The following is an 18,554-nucleotide window of genomic DNA, read 5'->3' on the forward strand; positions in this document are numbered from 1 at the left end:
TTCTTCGTTGCATTAACCACAGCTGGACGATCGGCACGATCCCGGCTGAGTGGAGACGCGCTACCATCGTCCCACTCTTAAAACCCGGTAAGTTGCTGGAACTGCTTGAGTCATATCGACCCATCAGCCTTACTTCCATTGTGAGTAAGGTTGCTGAGAAAATGGTACTGAAGAGATTGCTTTGGGTGTGGACGCCACACACCCACCAGTATGCATATCGTAGTATGCGTACCACGACGATGCAGCTGGCACACCTGATACACGAAGTGGAGCATAATAGAAATCATTATTTTCAAGTGAACCTTCCCAAGAAGAGCGGTATTGGTAATCAACTCCACTAAAGGCCCCATTGGACTCTGCTGGTGTTGGTTGATTTCAGCAAGGCTTTTGACTCCATAGATCATCGAGTCCTCATTCGCTTGCTAACTAATATTCCGGGGGTGAGTTGTAGAAGGTGGCTTAGAAACTTTCTATGTGGTCGCTACGCGAAGACACGAGTTGGTAACAGAAACAGTGATCGGCGTCCCATGCTGCGAGGAGTTCCTCAGGGGTCCGTACTGGGACCATATTTGTTCTCCCTTTACGTACACCCACTTCTCAATCTGCTGAACAGCTTTGCGGGTGTCACAGCAGACATGTATGCGGACGACCTCTCTATTATTGTTAAGGGGCAGTCCCGGGAAGACGCCATTCCCACTGCCAACACGGTTCTTTAAAAAGCTGCATGTGTGGAGTCAAGAAAATGGCCTGGCCATTAACCCGTCAAAGTGTGAAGCCGCTTGGTTCACACTCCCCACGCATACGGAATCAGATTATGATCGTGAAGGAAAGTGGCCGCTGGTAGTGGCTGGACGTGAAATCCCAGTCATGACCATGGGGGCATCGCGAACCACGAAGCTTCTTGGCATGGATCTCGATCCACGACTGACGCTAAATGTGGCGGCCACCAAGCAATGCGCTGCCACTTCGCAGCGGATATCGCAGCTACGCTGCATTGCGCATAAAGAGGCGGGACCATCTCCACATGACCTACGCACGTTCGTCATTGGATACGGTGCCTCCAAATTACGCTATGGCAGTGAGCTCATATGGGCAGTAGCGGCGGATTCAGCGAAGAATGAGATGCAGAAGACGTACGCAACCCTGGCACGCATTGTCAGCGGAGTTCCGAGCACTGTCGACCCGGAATCCGCACTTCTAGAGGCTAATATGCCGCCGCTCCATGTCCTTTGCCTGCGCGCGCGGCTCTCCATATTTGAGAACACACGCGCATGTCAGACGGACTGGATGCGGAGACCTCCGCCTGAGCCACCGCCTCGCGCAGGTTTCCGCATTTCGCCGTTATCTCGGGATGAGCTATATGCCTTCGTAGACGCATACACAAAGGACTACGGCACCACCCAGAGCTCACCACGCGAAGAGCGGTTCTTTCGCAGCTCCATTCCTCCCTGGTTCGCGGCCTCCGCACACCGGGTCACCATTGGCGTGGAACTTCCGATAGATCACTCAATAACTGACGAAAAAAGGCTGATACGGGAAAAGCGACGAGTTAGCGAAGAGGCTCTAGCGCTGCACAGTCATCGTTCGTGGATACTCGCGACGGATGGCGGTGTCGACGTTCCCAAGTCAGCCGGGGTTGGAATCCTGCTTTCATCCCTCAATTCATCGGAGATAATAGAAAAGGCCAGTATAAACTGCGGTGCACGCCCATGCAGCTACAGGACGGAATCCCGTGCGCTGCTTCTAGCCCTAGAAAAGCTGATTATCCCTCGTATCCAACACAGGCATAAAACCCTGCTTGTGGTTACAGACAGTCAGTCTCTTCTAGCGGCTCTAAACAAGGGCCCGCTCAGCCAGACAGACTGGACGGAGGATCAGATCTGGCAGCGTCTCTTGACACTGACGTGTGCTGGCTGGTCCGTGCACCTGCAGTTTTGTTACGGACATTGTGGAGTACATGCTAACGAGCTTGCGGATGAGTATGCGACGCAGACTATGGAAACTGGACAATACACGGAACATGGAATTGCACCTTTATGGCATACGGATCTGCTGACATGCTTTACTACCCAGCTCACCAACAAGTGGCGTAGTACGATTCGTCAAGACACTCATCGCTACTTGCTTTGCGGCACAAGGCCATCACATCTTAGCGGTAAGGACCTGATCACTCAGGAAGTTCTTCACCGTCAAGAACTGGTTCGCCTCGCTAGGGCAAGGTGCGGCGAATCTGAGCTCTGGGGCCGACTATACTGGGCTGTGAGACATTGCACGAACCAATGCCGTTTCTGCAACATCTCACCAGAACAGTCTGCATATATGCGCTCTAACAACGATCCAACTGTACCGGAGACAGACGCTGTTCCCCCGTTGGCAAGGGATGAAGACGTCTCTCCAGTAAGGGAAGAACCATCACACGCCGTCGGAAGGAGAAATGTCCGTACTGTGATTCTATGTTGACGGGATTCTCGAATCTCGTCAGTCACTGTCGGTCATTCCATCCGGAACATCCTCCACCGCTTCCCGAGCTCAAATGCGATTTCTGTGACATGGTTTTCCCCACACGTAGAAGCACCGCGCAGCACAGAAGTCGCTGGGCACACAACCCAGACGCCACTCGACATCTAAACAGCAGTGCCAGGAGGCGATCTCTGCTGCCGCAGGATCAGCCAGCTTCCACAAGCACGCCAATTGGCCCGCAGGAAACCTTGCACCATCTGCTTCTAGAAAGTCCAGGCACCTTGGCTGTGCGCCAACGGCTGGGCATTGAACAAGACCTTCGCCTCGGAAAGTTCTCTCAATGGCAGTTGCTTCACAGCAGAAAACTTTTGTCGCTGCTCGACCACCTCTTCGGCACTCAGATGGCATTGTATAGCCAGACGCGCCGGTAAGAGTGGAAAACAAAAAAAAAAAAGTATTTTTTTGTTGAGGAAAAACCACCGGTTTACGACGACGATGGATCGCGTGGCCACGCGACAAGAACAGAGACGACTCTTAAGGGGCGAATGCTCCTCTTTTGCACAGTTTCCATTATTTGCTGCCTGTGATGGCTGAGGCCGCTTCCTGCCTGGGTTTAAAGGCATCCTTTTTTCATTTTTCTTTACCACGGGAGACTCGGCATCTCTTTTGATGCCGCGTGGAGGACGGCACGCTGGTGGAGCTGACACGGCTCCCGATGGGATACAAGGCCAGCCCAGAAACTCTCCAGATTATTATTAGCAGTTGCCGGGGTGACGACGGTGGTTCACTTCCTTTGGGCCGCACCTCCATTGCTCCGTATCGACGTATGGATCGGTAATATACGCATTGCAGGGTCGAAAAGCGATGCGACATTGTGGGAAGCCCAGGTGCTTCGTAATGCGGACGGCTGTCACGCCACGATAGGGAGGAACGCGAATCGGGCGCTACGCATTACACCTTTCTGTGGGTGCAGTTTGATCATACTCCAGACGGTATCTCTGAGTGAGAAGTTTGTCCGGTCTGTACGCGCCATGTCGGCGCCCAATTCTTTAACCATCGCGGAAATGGAGGTATGGCGTCCCGCTTCTTGTACGCGGCGGTCATTTTGGGCACGCAATTATGCGACTACTACTTTTTTATCAAGGCAGTGCGACGACGATTATCCGCAATTAACCGGGGGATTGTGCAGGAGACATCCCCGGCGAACCTTCCGCCGGCAGCGGTTGGTTTGGGCGAGAGACTACGACACATCAGCGAGAATATAATCGCAAGCGAATCATCAAGCCCACGGAAAAGGCATCGGCCGCCATCATCACGGATGCATCGCTCCATGGATGAGGAACCGTTTTTATTCCAGACTCAGGCGACGTTAAAATTGCCGGAGGGAAATGGAAGAGGAAGCCTTTTCTTATCATGCAGGCCGAGGCACGCGCGGCACGCTTTGCCGTGTCGGTCTTTTCCGCCATCTTGCCATGCACCGTGGACGTTTGGGTAGACAGCACTTCGCTGCAAGGAGCGGCGAATAAAGGCAGCTCAAAATCAAACGCCATAGCGTGGGAGCTGCGACGGATATATGAGTTTTTGGACTCTCGCGGAATACAGGCATCCTTTGTCTACGTACGGTCTGCAGATAACCGCGCAGACGGCATATTACGCGGTCGTGTGTTTTTACACTTCAGGATTTGGCGAAGGGGTGGAAGTTGCGAAGGGCAGCGGCGGGGGTGTTGTGGCTGGCGGACCCCAAAGTCTGCCACTTCGTAAGTGATAAATATTTCATATCCTAAATGAGTTCAAAAGGCCACGCGAGCGGTCAATAGAATATATATATATATATATTATCGGAAGAAAACATTGAGGCAATTAACTTCCTCTGCGTTACCCCCTTTTTCTCTATATTGTTTGGTTTCCATAGATTATTTCAGGATCCGGCCAGCGGTCAACGAGATTATTCTGGGTGATGAAATCTCTTTCTCCATAGAAGGAAAGCCACAGTGCCTTCCTTTTCATTTAATTTGCCATTTCCCATTTGTAATCCGAATACAAAACTCCCCTCTCCCTCTCTCTACACGTATGTACATGCATATATATATATATATATGGTACAAGTGGGATGGAGGGGTGCGATGAATTCCCCCACAACCTTCTTATCACTTCATGGCTTATTCTCAATTCCCTGATGGGCTTTCCTTTCAGCCCTTTTAGGGGAAGGAAGAACGCACGCAATGAAAAATAACATGAAAGAAAATATTATTCGCCCTCTTTTCTTTAAGCTGTTTCCCCCGAAAATTGTGAACCTGCAGTTCTGGGCCGCATCCTTCATGACTTCGGGAATTTGTGCGGCACTCTCTACTTCGGCTGTCGTGACATCACGTGGGGAGCGACACAACAGGAAAAAACTTTGCATCTACAGTGAGTCTCTTACTATTACTATTATTATTATTATTATTATTATTATTATTATTATTATTAAAAAAAGAGAAGCAACAGCGACAAGATGTCTTTAACCCTCCCACCGCCACAAGACAGCCGTGAGCAGGCGCAACCACATCGTTACGTCCTGCCCCTTTGCAGATATGGCTAACGCACTTGTACCCCATTGAGCCTCCGCTGCTGTTTCTCCTCAGTGCGGAACGAGGCTGCAGGATAGCGAGCAACCACAAATACGTTGATGCCACCGGACGTTGTCACATGCCGGAAATAGCAGCATGGCATCTGGTCTCATCCTCACTTTGTGATACCACCAAGAAGCTGAGCCAGTTGTTTTCATCGGAAGGCTTCATTTCCGCTGTGTTTTGGTGAAGAAGGCGTCAGCTCACCATCACAAAAGGCCATGCGACAAGAGTTCAACAGCGATTGGGTCAATGGATGAGAAAATGGTGACGATGATAAACGGACGGATGAGCATGAGAGGTGCGTGGTGTGCCTTTCTCCCAAGGAAACGGTGCTCGTTCCATGTGGACATTATTACTTATGCGATGCATGCGCAACAAATGTGACTCATTGCCCTCTGTGTCGTGGGCCTGTCAATTTCCGTCAGCGTGTGTTTTCATGACAATCAAGGGGTCGTCTATTTGAAGAGAGAGACAAAGCCAAGACGCCGGAAAGTACAATCAGAAGTCATTCACACAGTGAAACAACTCCCAAATGGTGATGGCACAACAGTTTAAAAATAGAAAAGAAAAATGCAGAGTAATATCATTTTATTTGTCGGCCAAAGCCTTTACAATTGCAAGAGAGTTCCCTAAATTCCTCTTAGGCTTCTTTCATGTAACTTGAATTTTATTTCCCCGCAATCATTTGGAGCAAAACAACAGTAGACCGCTAAAGCATCGTTTTCATTTTACTCGGCGCAAAAAATTTGCTACGCCGTCCCTATCTTATCGCGAAATGAAACCAGCACCAACGGAAAGTGGCGGGTTGGTGGCGAGACGTCCCTGCCGCACGGACACACGCGCAGCACACGTGTCCTCCGGTGAGAGGGCGGCCACTTACACGAAGCTGCCGCTCCGGTCAGGACTCGCGGTGTGGCGGCCGCACGGACTGCAGTTGTGGCAGTACTCCGCCGTCTCCTCGCGGCCGCATTCACACGCCATCAGCGGCACGGCAACTTTGGCGAGGGCCGCCACAGTCAGAGCCGTGTGTGTGGGTGTGTGTGTGTGTATTTGTTTGCCAGCGCCTATAGATGCAGAGCAGCTGTGCGCCACAAGAGAGTCAGAAGAAAGCAACGGCAGAGAGAGGCAGATAGCACACACGCAAATTACTCATATCATCACACACAAACACACACACGCAGCCCGCGGAATGGGTGCTCTCAACCACAAAACAATGAAAAACAAAAAAAAGCCGAAGCGTGGGACGACCAGCGCACACACTCTCATTGCTCCCGTAAAGCAAAACACACACACAGGGAGAGAGAGAGAGAGAGGTCGCCCACTCAATGCAATAAAAACAAAACAAAAACAGTTACGGTGCTCCGCCCATGCAGCCAGGCAGGACGGCAGCGGTGCGTGTCGTGCAAAAGAGAGCACCAACGGGCCTGCATGGGTGTGCATGCATATATACAATGGGCACATTATGTGTGTGCTTCGTGGGATGAGGTGAGGGCGAGAGTCCATGCAAGGGGACACACACAGAAAGAGTGAGTGAAGGACAAGTGTGTGTGCGGGCGGTGCATGGCTCTCTCTCACTCACTCTCACGCGGCCACCACCGCAGCAGCAGCCGCACACGCAACAAGAAGAAGGAGAGGGGAGGTGGTGTGGGAGACCGCGGTGCTGCTGTCACTGTCGCCAGGGGTCACCGTACCATTTGTTTGAGCGGCGATTGCTTTTGCTGCTTGTGGTGCTGCATCGCTGACTGCAGATGGACCGTGGGTATCACCAGCTTCGGTTCCGTCGTTCTGAGGTCCTTCGGGGTTAGGCCGTTGAGAGTCGTCATCATCCGCATCCGCCTCAATCTGGGCACCACTACTGCCACTTGTGGAGATGGGTGATGCTGCTGTTCCTTGTGTTCCTTCCGTTTCTTGTGTTCCCTGTGTGTCTGCCTCCTTATCTTGTTGCCCTGCCTCACCATCCTCTGAAGGCCGTTCCAGTGAGTTGGACCCCGGCTCGTTTTCTGACGCTGAGTTTCCTGCATTGGTACCTGGTAAATTATGGGTGCCGTTAGGTTCTGGTGCACTTCCTCCTGCTGGTGGTGGTAATGACGATGATAATACTTCCTTTGCCTTTGTTTCTTTCGCTTGTGGTGTGACTGGTGTGACCGGTGGGCTGCTGGGAGTGTTGTCCGTGCCCTCCGCCTCCTGCCTTGCCACGTTTCCACCAGCACCACCAAAGCTGCCACCACTAGAGCTGTCATCGGTCCCCGGAATTCCATCGGGGTTTTCAGAAGCTTTCTCAGGAGCGCCGGTACCCGAAGATTCACTTGAATTTAAATTACCCCCTTGCGATGCAAGTTCTTTTCCCTCAGGAGCATCAGCCTGTAAGACAGTGATGGGCAATGCTGACCAAAAAGGCAGCTTCGGCGCAGTTTTATCACACCCACTAGGCACACGGGAACAATTCGTACCCAACACTCCCGAGGTCATGCAATCACCCACTGCGTTGTTGTCGATGTCCCTCGCATAAACCCCGCCGGCACCGCACCACAGCACGCAGAGGGCACACACCAGCAGCACACGGCCAGTCATCATCATCGCCATCTCTCCTGTCACTTGCGTGTAGCCTTCTGCACAAACTAACTCCCCGTCAACGCAGAGCGAAAGCAAATGGAGAAAAAGAGACGGCCGCTGCAACACACACAGCCAACGCACAGCCATAAATGGCATCAACCCCGCAGCGGCAGCTCACACACTCCATGAGGTAGATAAAACCAGTGGAAGGGAAAAAAAGACGCACAGCGCCCCGAATAAAGAAAAAAGCAAGAAAACACACAAAAAATTCAAAACAGAAACACAAGTAAACAAACAGCAATAAAGTCAAAAAAGTAAACACACAAAAAAAAAGCTGCACCGAATGGCTCCAGTGCGCATACATCCATCTACAAATGGACGTCCACGCAAAAAGCCACATGCGTGTCGTGTATACAAGGGCGTCTGGATACGTGCTAACTGGCGAATGTGGGGAACAACGCGGAGCACACAGCACGGCAGCAGAAGCAAGTGAAGCAAAACAGTATCATTATTTCCTCTTATTTTAGTACATCGGACAACAACACACGCGCACAAATCCCCGCGGTTGGGTGCTGGCACGTACAGCCCGCATACACCTCTTCAGCCCAGAGCGGTGTACGCCAGCGCGGACACGGCGAGCACCAACGGGGCACACACCCACGCAGAGCTGCCGAGGCTGCCGTCGATTTCGCGAAGACGTGACGATGCGCGGGTGGTGGTCGTAGTAGGCGTCTCCGTATTCATGGCCGTGCTACTTGGTGCCTCTGGCGCAGTGGTCGTCGTCGTCGTGGTCGTCGTGGTTGTCGTCGTGGTCGTGGCATTTGGCTTGTGTTCGGAATTACTGGGTGCCTCTGACGCAGCGGGCCTCTCAACTGTTACCAGTGGTGCACCCGGTCCCGGTCCCGTACTGTCCGCAGAATTCGATGTATGTGGCGTTTTGTCCGTGACGGTTGCATCATGTCGATCTAACCGCGTGGACCTCTCAATTGATGACTCTGATGTATGGCCCACACCTGATCCTTCCCTCGATTCATCATCCTGATTTTGTGCCCCTGAGGTACCTGGCGTAAATATTGACCCTCCCGTGCCTACTCCCCCTTCCGCCCCGGCCACACCTTTTACCTCCGGAGAAGATGACGGTGAATTGGGGTCTTGAGCTGTCACGCACACGGACGGGCAGCAGCACAGGGCAAGCACCAACAGGGCGCACAGCAGACGGCACGTCATCATCATCGTGAGTGTGGTCGTTCAGTGGTGTGGAGCTGATCTGCACAGTGAAAGACATGGAGAGCAACAGGGGAGACGAGAGGTGCGGCAGACACACACAGAGGGCAAACACACACGAGGGGAGGGCAGCAGCCAGGCATGCACCGTACGCCGCACACCACGCACGACACACACTCCAATCCACGGCAACACACACACACACACACACACACAGCCCTGCCGCAGCACCAACACACAGATGGAGGAGGGAGAAGCAAACAGGAGCGGCACACAAGGCTCCACCGCATGCACATACGGCAAGAGCGGTCCGTCGTGTCTGCACCCCTCACGGAGGGTACGCACACAAAAGAGGAGGTGCAGCGCACACAGCAACACGAAAGCAAAGTAACAATGAAAAAGAGGAGATCCCCGCACACAACACGTGGATTGTTGGTCCACGGGAAGTGCAGCCAATATTCATCACAAAAACGATTCATTTGCCATCGGCCTTCGTTCATACTCAGCGCACACCACTTCATGCAAGCGTAGCCACCACCGCAGCAGCAGCCGCATACGTGAAAATAAGCGCAAGGAATGGAATAAGGCAAGCAACCATTTATTTGTGTTTCTGTTTGGATGTTGGCAGATGTCTGAATGCGTTGTTTTGTTTTGCGGAGGGTGAAACTTCATGCCTGGGTCGTGTGTTGGGGATTCCTGCAGGGTGTACAATTATTTTTTTCTTTCCTCTTGTGAAGTTTGCTTGTGTTGGTGCAGCCAATAATTCGGTTTGTGTTGTTCCTGCTTCCCTTTGTTACAGTGCTGCAATAAAGAATAATCTTCCGGGCCGCTGGCCGAATCCTGAGTTTCCCAATAATAGAAACCAAACAAGATAGAAATAAGTGAGGGATCAACGGAATAAGAGTGGATTCACCACCTTCCCAAAGTTTAACACCTAGCAAGTGTATATATATTATACCATACGTTAGCATAAATTGTGGCCCGTTCACTCTATTCCGATGGGATATTTATTTATTTATTTATTGCTTACGAAGTGGCAGACTTTGGGGTCCTCCAGCCACAAGACCCCGCCGCGTGGTGGGAACCAAAAGGGGGTGCGTGCGATGGCAAAAATAAAAATAAAAAATTATCCGGCCGCTGTAGGCTCCCTAAAGTCGTGGCCTTCCCAAAACTCATACGGTAGAAAAGTGTCCTAAAGAAGTGTATATTCGTTCTATCAGGGTATATATATATATACATTCATTAGGGCCGCCAGCTCTCCCGCGATCATTCTCTACACAGGCTCCTAAAAGGGGTCAAACACACCCACAAGACTCCCAGCAAGAAAAAGGAAACACGGCATGACTGACACGACTCAGAGTCATGTTTCTAAGAAAAAGCGTGGATGACTCTGTCGACGCCACACCCGCACCATATGCCATCAACTCCTCCACGGCAATAATCCTGCAGCGTGCGGAGAGGAAGTTTCACGAGCGCATTATTGGCGGAGCCAAACAACTGTACCGTCAGCAGATGGCAGCGGTCGGCGGGGAAAGTGAAGGTGATGGGACTGTTGGGGAGGGTCGATGCGCAGTGTCCCTCACAAATACGAGGCGGGTGAAGTGAAACACACTCGTCTGAACGTCACCGGCCACCAAGATGCATTGCTCCCTGCCGTAAATATTGATGAGCTCGAGCCTGGAGCAACTACGCGCAGTGCGTAAAAGTGTCTTCCTGCACTGACGCTGCGATTCACATTAGATGGGCAACTTCAAAACAGTCGATCCCCAGCAGTAAAATGCAGCTGGCAGTGACGCTGTGGATTCTCGATTCCCCCGGCAACGAAGGGTGAAGAAGAAAACTGGTCTCCCCAGCTGCGCGGCATCCATCCATCCACTCTGTGCGTCCGGAGTGCCCCGCAGCTGCCTTGAGAGATGCAGCGGACATACCCCCCTTATTTTCGCCTCGATCCGTCGACAAAGACTTTCGCGGTGCTGTCGGCACACACCGAAGTCTCCCTCGTGCCCGCCAAACAAAAGACACACCCGTTGAGCATCGTCACGTGCGTCGACGGCCACGCAAATAAATACCCACCGCAACGCAAAGTGTTTCTTATTGGGCACCAAAAGAAAACTCGAGGCGGCGGCCTGGACAACACAGACATCAAATCATCCGCCAGGCAACGCTGAAATACATGCGAAAGGGCCAACGCGGGACCAGCAGCACAACCACTCAAGAGCTGCTGCGTGAACTCCACGGTAAATGGATCAGCCTCAACGCATGGGGCACTAATTACGGTGGGTGACAGCGCGAAAGCCAACGGTTCCGCAAGGCCGGGAATTGTGGAGACGGCATTCAAATCCTCCTGGGATTCGTGTGCAAAGACACGCAAATAATCCGCCCCTCGGTGCAAGTCGTCTCCATAATCCTCATCGCTCTCTTTGCCGTCATTCGTATTGTCACACTCAAAGCCGTTGAGGGAAGGTGCCGTCTTGATAATTGTGACATCATCCTGAATGAAACAACACAATGCCTCGAAGGGTGCCGAGTGCAGGCATCCCGTCAGGCAGCGACACGGCGCATTCTTAGCAATGTACGAAGCAAGGGCAACGAAACGGCTTTCATCCGCCATCGTAATCGCGTCCAGCGGGTCCGCCCTCTTGTTCCTCGACGCCTCGTCCTCACCAAGACACCAACAGCCGCTGCCGTAGACCACGCTGCCGCCGCAATCACTCCCGCAGGGAAACAAGGAAGAGTGTGTGGATGTGTGCCGAGAACACAGCGACTGTCATCGCCGGAGAAGTCCATCGTGCAGCCGCGTCATCATTTCAGCACGGAACGTCAGCCAACGTCCCTCGTTACCAAATACATTCCTGCAGAGCACTGTGCAAGTACTTATGTGTGTGGGCGTCTGTTGGAGGAGCAAAAAAAAAGAGGAGCACAGGGAGGCACATCAGGACGGCAAGAGGCACAGCCGGGTGACAGCGATACATGCGGTACGGCCCAAACCTCAACAATCACGCACGGTGGCAGCAAACACCCATCCACAAAAAAGAAAAACACGGCGGCAGGGTGTGGCTGTGTGTGTGTGGCGCTGCGGGTGTCTGCCCGCCCTGGCCGCAAAAAAAGAAAACAAGAGGGAAAGAAATGTGTGCTCCGCCCACCGGCCCTCGTCGCACGCCCACACATCACGGCCCCTCCTCATGCGTGCAGCAGGCGAGGCGCACAGGGCCGTCGTCATGAGCGTGTCGGTGGGTGTGCGAGTGGAGCAGTTGGGCGGGAAACACACGGCACCCCTCGCAGGAAGAGTGCAGAAGAAACAATTAAAAGAGGGAAGAGTAGAAAAGAAAAAAACGTCCACAGTGATTGCCCCAAAAGCAAAAAAAGAAAGTATGGGGATGAGGAATTAAAGAAACAACAACAACAGAAAACCAAAAAAAAAAATTTAAAAAAAGGACACACACGCGCAACACGTAAAAAGAAAAAATTATGAATTACAAACAGAAAGCAAAAAAAGAAAATTATCTTAAGGAAAAAGTTAGTTCTTGGAATTAATTCCGTGCTGGGGATGTCGCAATTGTCCCACGCGGCAGCCAGTCACTCCTCACAGAGCCACAAACCCCCACAGTCCCAACAGCAGAAGCAGCAATGGCAACAGTCCGCTCTCACGCATGGTGCCGGCATCAATTTTATTTTCTTGCGACACATTTCCGAGGTTGCTGCTGAGTGCCGTGGCATTTACTTCCCTGATCTGCGTATTAACCTCCTCCACACCACCACTCGTTCCTCCTTCTCTTGTCTCCACCGTTGGCTCGCCATCAGAAGAAGAACCGCCACCCACATTTTTATGTCCATCAGAAGATGTTCCTGACGCCACCTGCATTACGGACTCCTCTCCTGCTGAAGGAGTAGTTATAGTGGACACCGCTGTTGTGGATGCACCGCCACTGCCCGCATTACTGCTCCCCATCGACTGTCCCTGTTCCGTCAGATGTTTTCCGTCAGGAGTAGACAAAGTTCCGGTTTGCTGAACAGCTGCGGTAACCGGAGAGGTGTTAGGATTAACGGAATCAGAAGAAACTGTTAACGGCTCCGAAGACTTATCCTCCAACTGTTGAAGGGTAACTTTATTCGGGTTAAGGACGCCAATCTCATTGTCACTCAACGGGCGGTTGTACAGCAGGACGTTCGTCACCGTCACAGACACGTCTTCTCGGCTTTCTTTGTTCTCTGCGCTGCCTCCATCCCCTCCAATATAGAAGTGGGAGATCCCTTTCGATGCTGCTTCTCCCAATGCACATTCTTCATTCCCCACACGCTGACCATCGACGTACGCGGAGCCCTGACCGCCGCTCTTCAACAAAACTACCACGTGGCGTGTTCTCTCTGTCTCCGATGTGCTTTTGAGCTCCTTTGTCGTTCCGCCACTGCACTTTAATATCCACTTCTTTTCATTGTTGTACGACAGTCCCAGGAGTACTGAATTCCCATCGCCACTCATCTTCACACCCATCAAAGGAATAGTGGTACCCTCCTCCGGCACACCGTCGATAGACACCGTCGCCACAAGAGTGAATTTGTAGTTCGCAAAGTGGTACAGCTGATTCTCCCCCTGCGCGCCAACAGGCCACTCCGCCCACGCTCCCTGGAACTTCACACCGTTATCCGTCATCTCCGCCCCACCATCATTCCCCTTTACTGTGGCGTTCACCCCGAGGTACTCGTCCTTCCATGTCTTATCAGAGAAGTTCCCGGATAAAAAGCCAACCAGCCCATCCGTGATCTTAAAAGTAGGGCTGCAGGCATTTTCAGATGAGATACTCTCCACATTTTCAGAACGGCACAGCTTGGAGACACGGTCGTCCACTTCCTTCCAGGCCGTCAGCACCTTCTTCACCCGCTGCAGCTGCGCAGTCAGACGCACAGAGACCATACCGGGTGATGCTTCGGCCTCATCCTTCTTCTCGTACAGTGCAATCAACCCCTCGTTCTTATCTTCACCTTCAGCACTTTTGTACAACAGGGAGCTGGCGGCAACGTCATCGTCTCCTTCTCCGGATACCGGCCCAATATCAACAATGTGCGTATTGTCCGTCAGCCAAAGATGGAGTCTGCCCTTTCCATTTTCTTCGCTCTCAGTCTTGGCATACACCGGCAGAGTCACGAGCATCACGTCCTTTTCCTCAATCCTCGCTGTGATGAACCCGCTCCCAACACCCTTCTTATTTCCCTTGTGTTTGTTGCCCCACACGCGCGAGAGTGTCCCGAGTGCCTCCGTCCACGACTCCGTTAGATTAAACTCGTATACCCTGCGGCGGCCATCATCACACGCAGTCATCATGATGAGTTTGTCCTTCCACTCCACGACGGAGGGATCACCGCAGCCGTCGGCAGACATCTCCCTCGATACCGTCCAACCCGCAGTGTCCGAGGAGTACATAATCAGTGAAACGGCTTTCCCATCCTCTTTTTTTGTGCCTTCCAATGGAAACAAGAGAGTATTGCCTTTTGTCTTAATACCCGATCCACCACCGCCAATCAGTCGTGTCCAGGATTGTTCCTGTCTGCCGTTAGAAATCCATGGGAGATCGTAAGTATCTTTCCAAAGGATCCTTTTGTTGGTACTGCCTGCCTCATTGCTAATGTTACCTTTTACCAGCAAGAGTCCACATTGAAACACAGAATCTGACTTACCCCCATATGTCCAACTGTAGTTTCCAGCAAGCATGTAAATATCACTTCCCTGCACGACTGTTGTTGGTCGGCTCACATGTACCTTCTTCACTCTTTGAGTGCCAGCCAGAACTGCTGTTTGGAAGGGGCATTTTTCTCCTCCGGAAGAACGGTTCACCAGTACTTGTGTCTTCAATTTACTTGTATCCAACTCATTTGGCTGTTCATCAGTCAGAGACAAAAACTCCGAGGCAATCCCAGTAAAAACGCATCCTCCGGTGCCCGTGCACTGCGCCTCGGCAACGGCAAACACATCACCATTCATCTCAACAAGACTGGGAACACGGAGCGAACTCACTGTTTCTCCATCTTTTGTATCTCTCCAATGAAACAATTTCTCCGGTGAAGATCCTGAAGCTGACGACGCGTCCTCAGCGGTCGCAGCTCCACTGCCGCAGCACATCATCACGACGAGGAAGAGCAGCACCGCGGAAGTAAACACACGCCGGGACATGTTGGGCATTTGCGGCTCACTCTCCCTTCCTTCCCTCCTCCTTCCGCTGGATCCGGTCACGCGGCGACGGTTGTGTGTGCGGGGTGCCTCCACAGCAGCAACACGTAAGAGCATATAAATATGTGTGTGTGGGCGGTGTGTGTGCTGTTGGTCCTTTCAGAGCCTTAAAATTTCACGGTGGCGTTTAGCGCTTGATTTCCTTCTTCGTGTGTGATTGAGAGAGTGGAGAGAAAAGATGCCAAGAAAGGGGTGAAACAGCGAGCACCGTCACCCATCCACAGAGAGTGGCACCATCATCCCCGCCGCAGTCGCTCCCAACAACAACAACTCACGCACACAAACACAAAGAACAGCAGAAGCAGTAGAAATGCACCGGGAACACACAGTGACTGTTGCCACCAGCAGGAGTCACGGCGGGTGTCTTATTCATGAAGCGTCAGCGCACACGCAAGAAGAAGAAGAAGCAAAAGAGAGGAGGTGGTGTGGGAGACCGCGGTGCTGCCGTCACTGTTTTTTGTGCTCGTCGTATCAGTTGTGTTGGCGGTTGCTGTCGTTGCTTTCGTATCTTCCCCAGTTCCTTCTGAGTCCTTGTCATGGTGGCTTTGTGGTGTGGCGGCGGTCTCAGGCAACGGAACATTTTTTTACCATCACTCGTGGTGCCTTCGCCATCCTGTTCGCGGGAACAAACACCGTCTTTTGGAGGCGATGGAAGATTTCCTCCCGCAATTCCCGCAGGCAGTGTGTTCTCCCCGTTACCCGTTGTGAGTGCGCTCTCTACCGCTGGTGTATTTTTGTCGGTTTACTTTTTTCCTTCAACTTCCGTTTGCGTAAGATTGACATTTAATTCCCGACTGCCGGAAGGAGAGATGCTCCCTGCAGATGCAATTGACAGTTCTGTTTGCTTCTCACTGCCAATTAACTTCTTTTCGGTGGAATCTGAGCCCAGTGCAACTGTTCCCTCTTGACCACTCTGCCCTCGTACCTTTTCTTCTTCTTCATTTTCCCTTCCTCCATCACCATCATCACCTTCTTCACTATCGTCATCAACATCCTCATCATCTTCCTCTGTAGGTAAGGAAGGTGAATTTTCTTTAGCATCCGCTGCCCCACCTTTTAAGTCTTGCGTGCCTTGTGAAGACGCTTCAAGTCCTTTTGGTTCCGGCGGAGACTTACCACCTTCCTGTTGCGCACCTACTCCCACCCCCGCATCACATCTACCGCCGACACCGCACCACAGCACGCAGAGGGCACACACCAGCAGCACACGGCCAGTCATCATCATCGCCATCACTCCTGTCACTTGCGTGTAGCCTTCAGCACAAACTAACAACACGTCAACGCAGAGTGAAGGCAAAGACACGGCCTCTACACCACGCACAGCCACCGCACAGCCACGCACCGTCCCATCCAGCAGCAGCGCACACACCATGAGACAGTTGGAATCAGTACTATTGCAGAACTCGCACACCGCCATGCAAACCAGAAGTTTAAAAGCAATAAAAAAAGAATAATTAAAAAAAGAAAACTACACTCAGGGCTCTGCTGCGCATGCATAAAATTGTGTCCGGGATGCGTTCAACGTGGCGGATGTGGGGAAGCAACGCGGAGCACACAGCATGGCAGCGGAGGCAAACAAAGCAAAAAACAATTATATTTTCTCTTACTTTATACATCAGACCACAGTAGACGCGCACAAATCCACGCGATTGAGTGCTGGCACGCACAGCCTACACGCACTTCTTTATTTCACAGCGGTGTACGCCAGCGCGGATACGGCGAGCAGCAGCGGAGCAAACACCCACGCAGAGCTGCTGAGGCTGCCGTCGACTTCGCGAAGACGTGACGGTGCGCGGGTGGTCGTCGTGGTTGGCGCCTCTGCAGTTGTAGTAGTTGGTGCCTGTGTTGTGGTCGTAGTTGGTGCCTTTGTGGTTGTGGTTGTAGTCGTGGTCGTAGTTGGTGCCTTTGTCGTAGTCGTCGTAGTCGTTGCACTTGATGTCTGCACCTTAACAGATTCCTCCTTTTCCCTTGACGGGGTAGATTCCTCATTTCATAACCCCTGGTCACCCACCATTCCGTTTCCCAGTCCCGCACCAGGCTTAGTTTGGACTTGTGACTCAGAGGACGATGAACTCAAGTTGGGGAGGTTGACTTCACCAGTCGCTGCAGCGCACACGGACGGGCAGCAGCACAGGGCGAGCACCAACAGGGCGCACAGCAGACGGCACGTCGTCATCGTGAGTGTGGTCGTTCAGTGGTGTGGAGCTGATCTGCACAGTGAGGGACATGGAGAGCAACAGGGGAGACGAGAGGTGCGGCAGACACACACAGAGGGCACACCACATGAGGAGAGGGCAGCAGCCAGGCATGCACCGTACGCCGCACACCACGCACGACACACACTCCAATCCACGGCAGCAGGCACACACACACACACAGCCCTGCCGCAGCACCAACACACAGATGGAAGAGGGAGAAGCAAACAGGAGCGGCACACAAGGCTCCACCGCATGCACATACGGCGAGAGCGGTCCGTCGTGTCGGCAGCCCTCACGGAGGGTACGCACACACACAAGAGGAGGTGCAGCGCACACAGCAACACAAAAGCAAAGTAACAATTTAAAAAAGGAGATCCCCGCACACCACGTGGATTGTTGGTCCACGGGAATTGCAGCCAATATTCATCACAACAACAATTCATTTGCCTTCGGCCTTCGTTCATATTCAGCGCACACCACTTCATGCAGGCCTGGGCACCACCGCAGCAGCCGCACACGCAACGTTAAGCGCAAAAGAAAAGCGGTGGTGTGGGAGGCTGCGGTGCCGCTGTCACTGTCGCCAGGCTTCGTCGTGTCATCGGCTTTGGCGTTTGTGGTTGGCGCTGCTGTGGATCCCGCAGTCTGAGAGACCGTATCATATTTGTTGGCTGATGCAGCTTCACCATCGGAATTCGTTCCGGGTGGTGTGGCGCCTTCAGTGGAGGGTCGGTTCGGATGATTGGTGGCCGGAGCGCCTTCTGTGCCAGTGTCAGACTGCATGACCGTAGCTGCCGCGGTGCTGCTGCCGCTATCGCCCTTTGTCATTACAACACTCATTTCTTCAACCGTCGTGAGTGGCAATCGTGAACCTTCTCCTCTACTCGTTGAAGCGACAGCTTTTTTGCCGGTGTCCTTTATTCTGCTGAATGTCTCCCACGACAGACTGTTGAGAATTCTTTGTGCCAATGTTGTTTTCGTGGCTTTTCGCGTCAACACGGCCAGCTGCAGATGTGGATGATGGATTTGCATGCGGTGAGTTGTTGGGCAATGGAGGCTACACAGAACTCGACAAATTTCGTTGATCCTCACCAACTGGCAAACTGCCTTTTGATGAATTTATCGTTTCAACTCCATGAGTTCCACTCAACGATTGCGACTGTAAACCCTCATTCTCACGCGACTGCGGGTCCTTCACTGTGATCAGTCCGTCCTCAGGCTTTTTTACCTTTTCTGCTGTTCCATCACCCTCCTTCTCTTTCCAACATCATCAGCAACTTCTTTTAT

At 52.3% G+C, this 18,554-nt stretch overlaps 5 protein-coding genes and 2 pseudogenes across 5 annotated transcripts, besides 28 other annotated features; all 7 read right to left on the minus strand.

Annotated features, from left to right (window-relative positions):
- Window positions 1-2,914: part of a mobile genetic element that runs on past the window's edge.
- Window positions 1-4,406: part of a sequence feature (areas not merged during assembly with more than two copies in the genome that could not be assigned to a particular haplotype) that runs on past the window's edge.
- Window positions 2,918-4,410: a mobile genetic element.
- Window positions 4,173-4,410: a mobile genetic element.
- Window positions 4,278-4,299: a sequence feature (AT_rich).
- Window positions 4,407-6,511: a sequence feature (haploid, Esmeraldo-like haplotype).
- Window positions 4,524-4,558: a microsatellite.
- Window positions 4,879-4,929: a microsatellite.
- Window positions 6,097-6,120: a microsatellite.
- Window positions 6,512-6,955: a sequence feature (heterozygous, Esmeraldo-like haplotype).
- On the minus strand, window positions 6,654-7,655 carry Tc00.1047053511625.90 (mucin-associated surface protein (MASP), putative; the record flags this gene model as incomplete). Its single annotated transcript, XM_808404.1, has 1 exon — window positions 6,654-7,655. The coding sequence occupies one exon, from the start codon at window positions 7,653-7,655 to the stop codon at window positions 6,654-6,656; it is 1,002 nt and encodes a 333-aa protein (XP_813497.1).
- Window positions 6,956-7,568: a sequence feature (areas merged during assembly that could not be assigned to a particular haplotype. This can correspond to areas where the two haplotypes were merged or to regions with more than two copies in the genome that were merged during assembly.).
- Window positions 7,569-8,114: a sequence feature (heterozygous, Esmeraldo-like haplotype).
- Window positions 7,859-7,956: a microsatellite.
- Window positions 8,115-14,570: a sequence feature (areas not merged during assembly with more than two copies in the genome that could not be assigned to a particular haplotype).
- On the minus strand, window positions 8,226-8,858 carry Tc00.1047053511625.100 (mucin TcMUCII, putative; the record flags this gene model as incomplete). Its single annotated transcript, XM_808405.1, has 1 exon — window positions 8,226-8,858. The coding sequence occupies one exon, from the start codon at window positions 8,856-8,858 to the stop codon at window positions 8,226-8,228; it is 633 nt and encodes a 210-aa protein (XP_813498.1).
- Window positions 8,401-8,441: a microsatellite.
- Window positions 9,041-9,065: a microsatellite.
- Window positions 9,662-10,136: a mobile genetic element.
- Window positions 9,854-9,873: a microsatellite.
- Window positions 9,958-9,979: a sequence feature (AT_rich).
- Tc00.1047053511625.120 (uncharacterized protein) lies at window positions 10,783-11,460 on the minus strand (the record flags this gene model as incomplete). Its single annotated transcript, XM_808406.1, has 1 exon — window positions 10,783-11,460. One exon carries the CDS (start codon window positions 11,458-11,460, stop codon window positions 10,783-10,785), a length of 678 nt encoding a protein of 225 aa, XP_813499.1.
- Window positions 12,262-12,282: a sequence feature (AT_rich).
- Tc00.1047053511625.130 (trans-sialidase, putative) lies at window positions 12,433-15,129 on the minus strand (the record flags this gene model as incomplete). The annotated part of the gene is made up of 1 exon (XM_808407.1): window positions 12,433-15,129. One exon carries the CDS (start codon window positions 15,127-15,129, stop codon window positions 12,433-12,435), a length of 2,697 nt encoding a protein of 898 aa, XP_813500.1.
- Window positions 14,571-14,689: a sequence feature (heterozygous, non-Esmeraldo-like haplotype).
- Window positions 14,690-15,635: a sequence feature (areas merged during assembly that could not be assigned to a particular haplotype. This can correspond to areas where the two haplotypes were merged or to regions with more than two copies in the genome that were merged during assembly.).
- Tc00.1047053511625.140 lies at window positions 15,452-16,303 on the minus strand (annotated as a pseudogene).
- Window positions 15,636-16,169: a sequence feature (heterozygous, non-Esmeraldo-like haplotype).
- Window positions 16,027-16,081: a microsatellite.
- Window positions 16,170-16,242: a sequence feature (areas not merged during assembly with more than two copies in the genome that could not be assigned to a particular haplotype).
- Window positions 16,243-16,486: a sequence feature (haploid, Esmeraldo-like haplotype).
- Window positions 16,487-18,554: a sequence feature (heterozygous, Esmeraldo-like haplotype).
- On the minus strand, window positions 16,757-17,248 carry Tc00.1047053511625.149 (annotated as a pseudogene).
- Window positions 16,869-17,001: a microsatellite.
- Window positions 17,697-18,299, minus strand: Tc00.1047053511625.160 (uncharacterized protein; the record flags this gene model as incomplete). Its single annotated transcript, XM_808408.1, has 1 exon — window positions 17,697-18,299. The coding sequence occupies one exon, from the start codon at window positions 18,297-18,299 to the stop codon at window positions 17,697-17,699; it is 603 nt and encodes a 200-aa protein (XP_813501.1).

Source organism: Trypanosoma cruzi, genomic scaffold (assembly GCF_000209065.1).
Source record: "Trypanosoma cruzi strain CL Brener 1047053517147 genomic scaffold, whole genome shotgun sequence".
In the NCBI taxonomy this organism is placed as follows: domain Eukaryota; phylum Euglenozoa; class Kinetoplastea; order Trypanosomatida; family Trypanosomatidae; genus Trypanosoma; species Trypanosoma cruzi.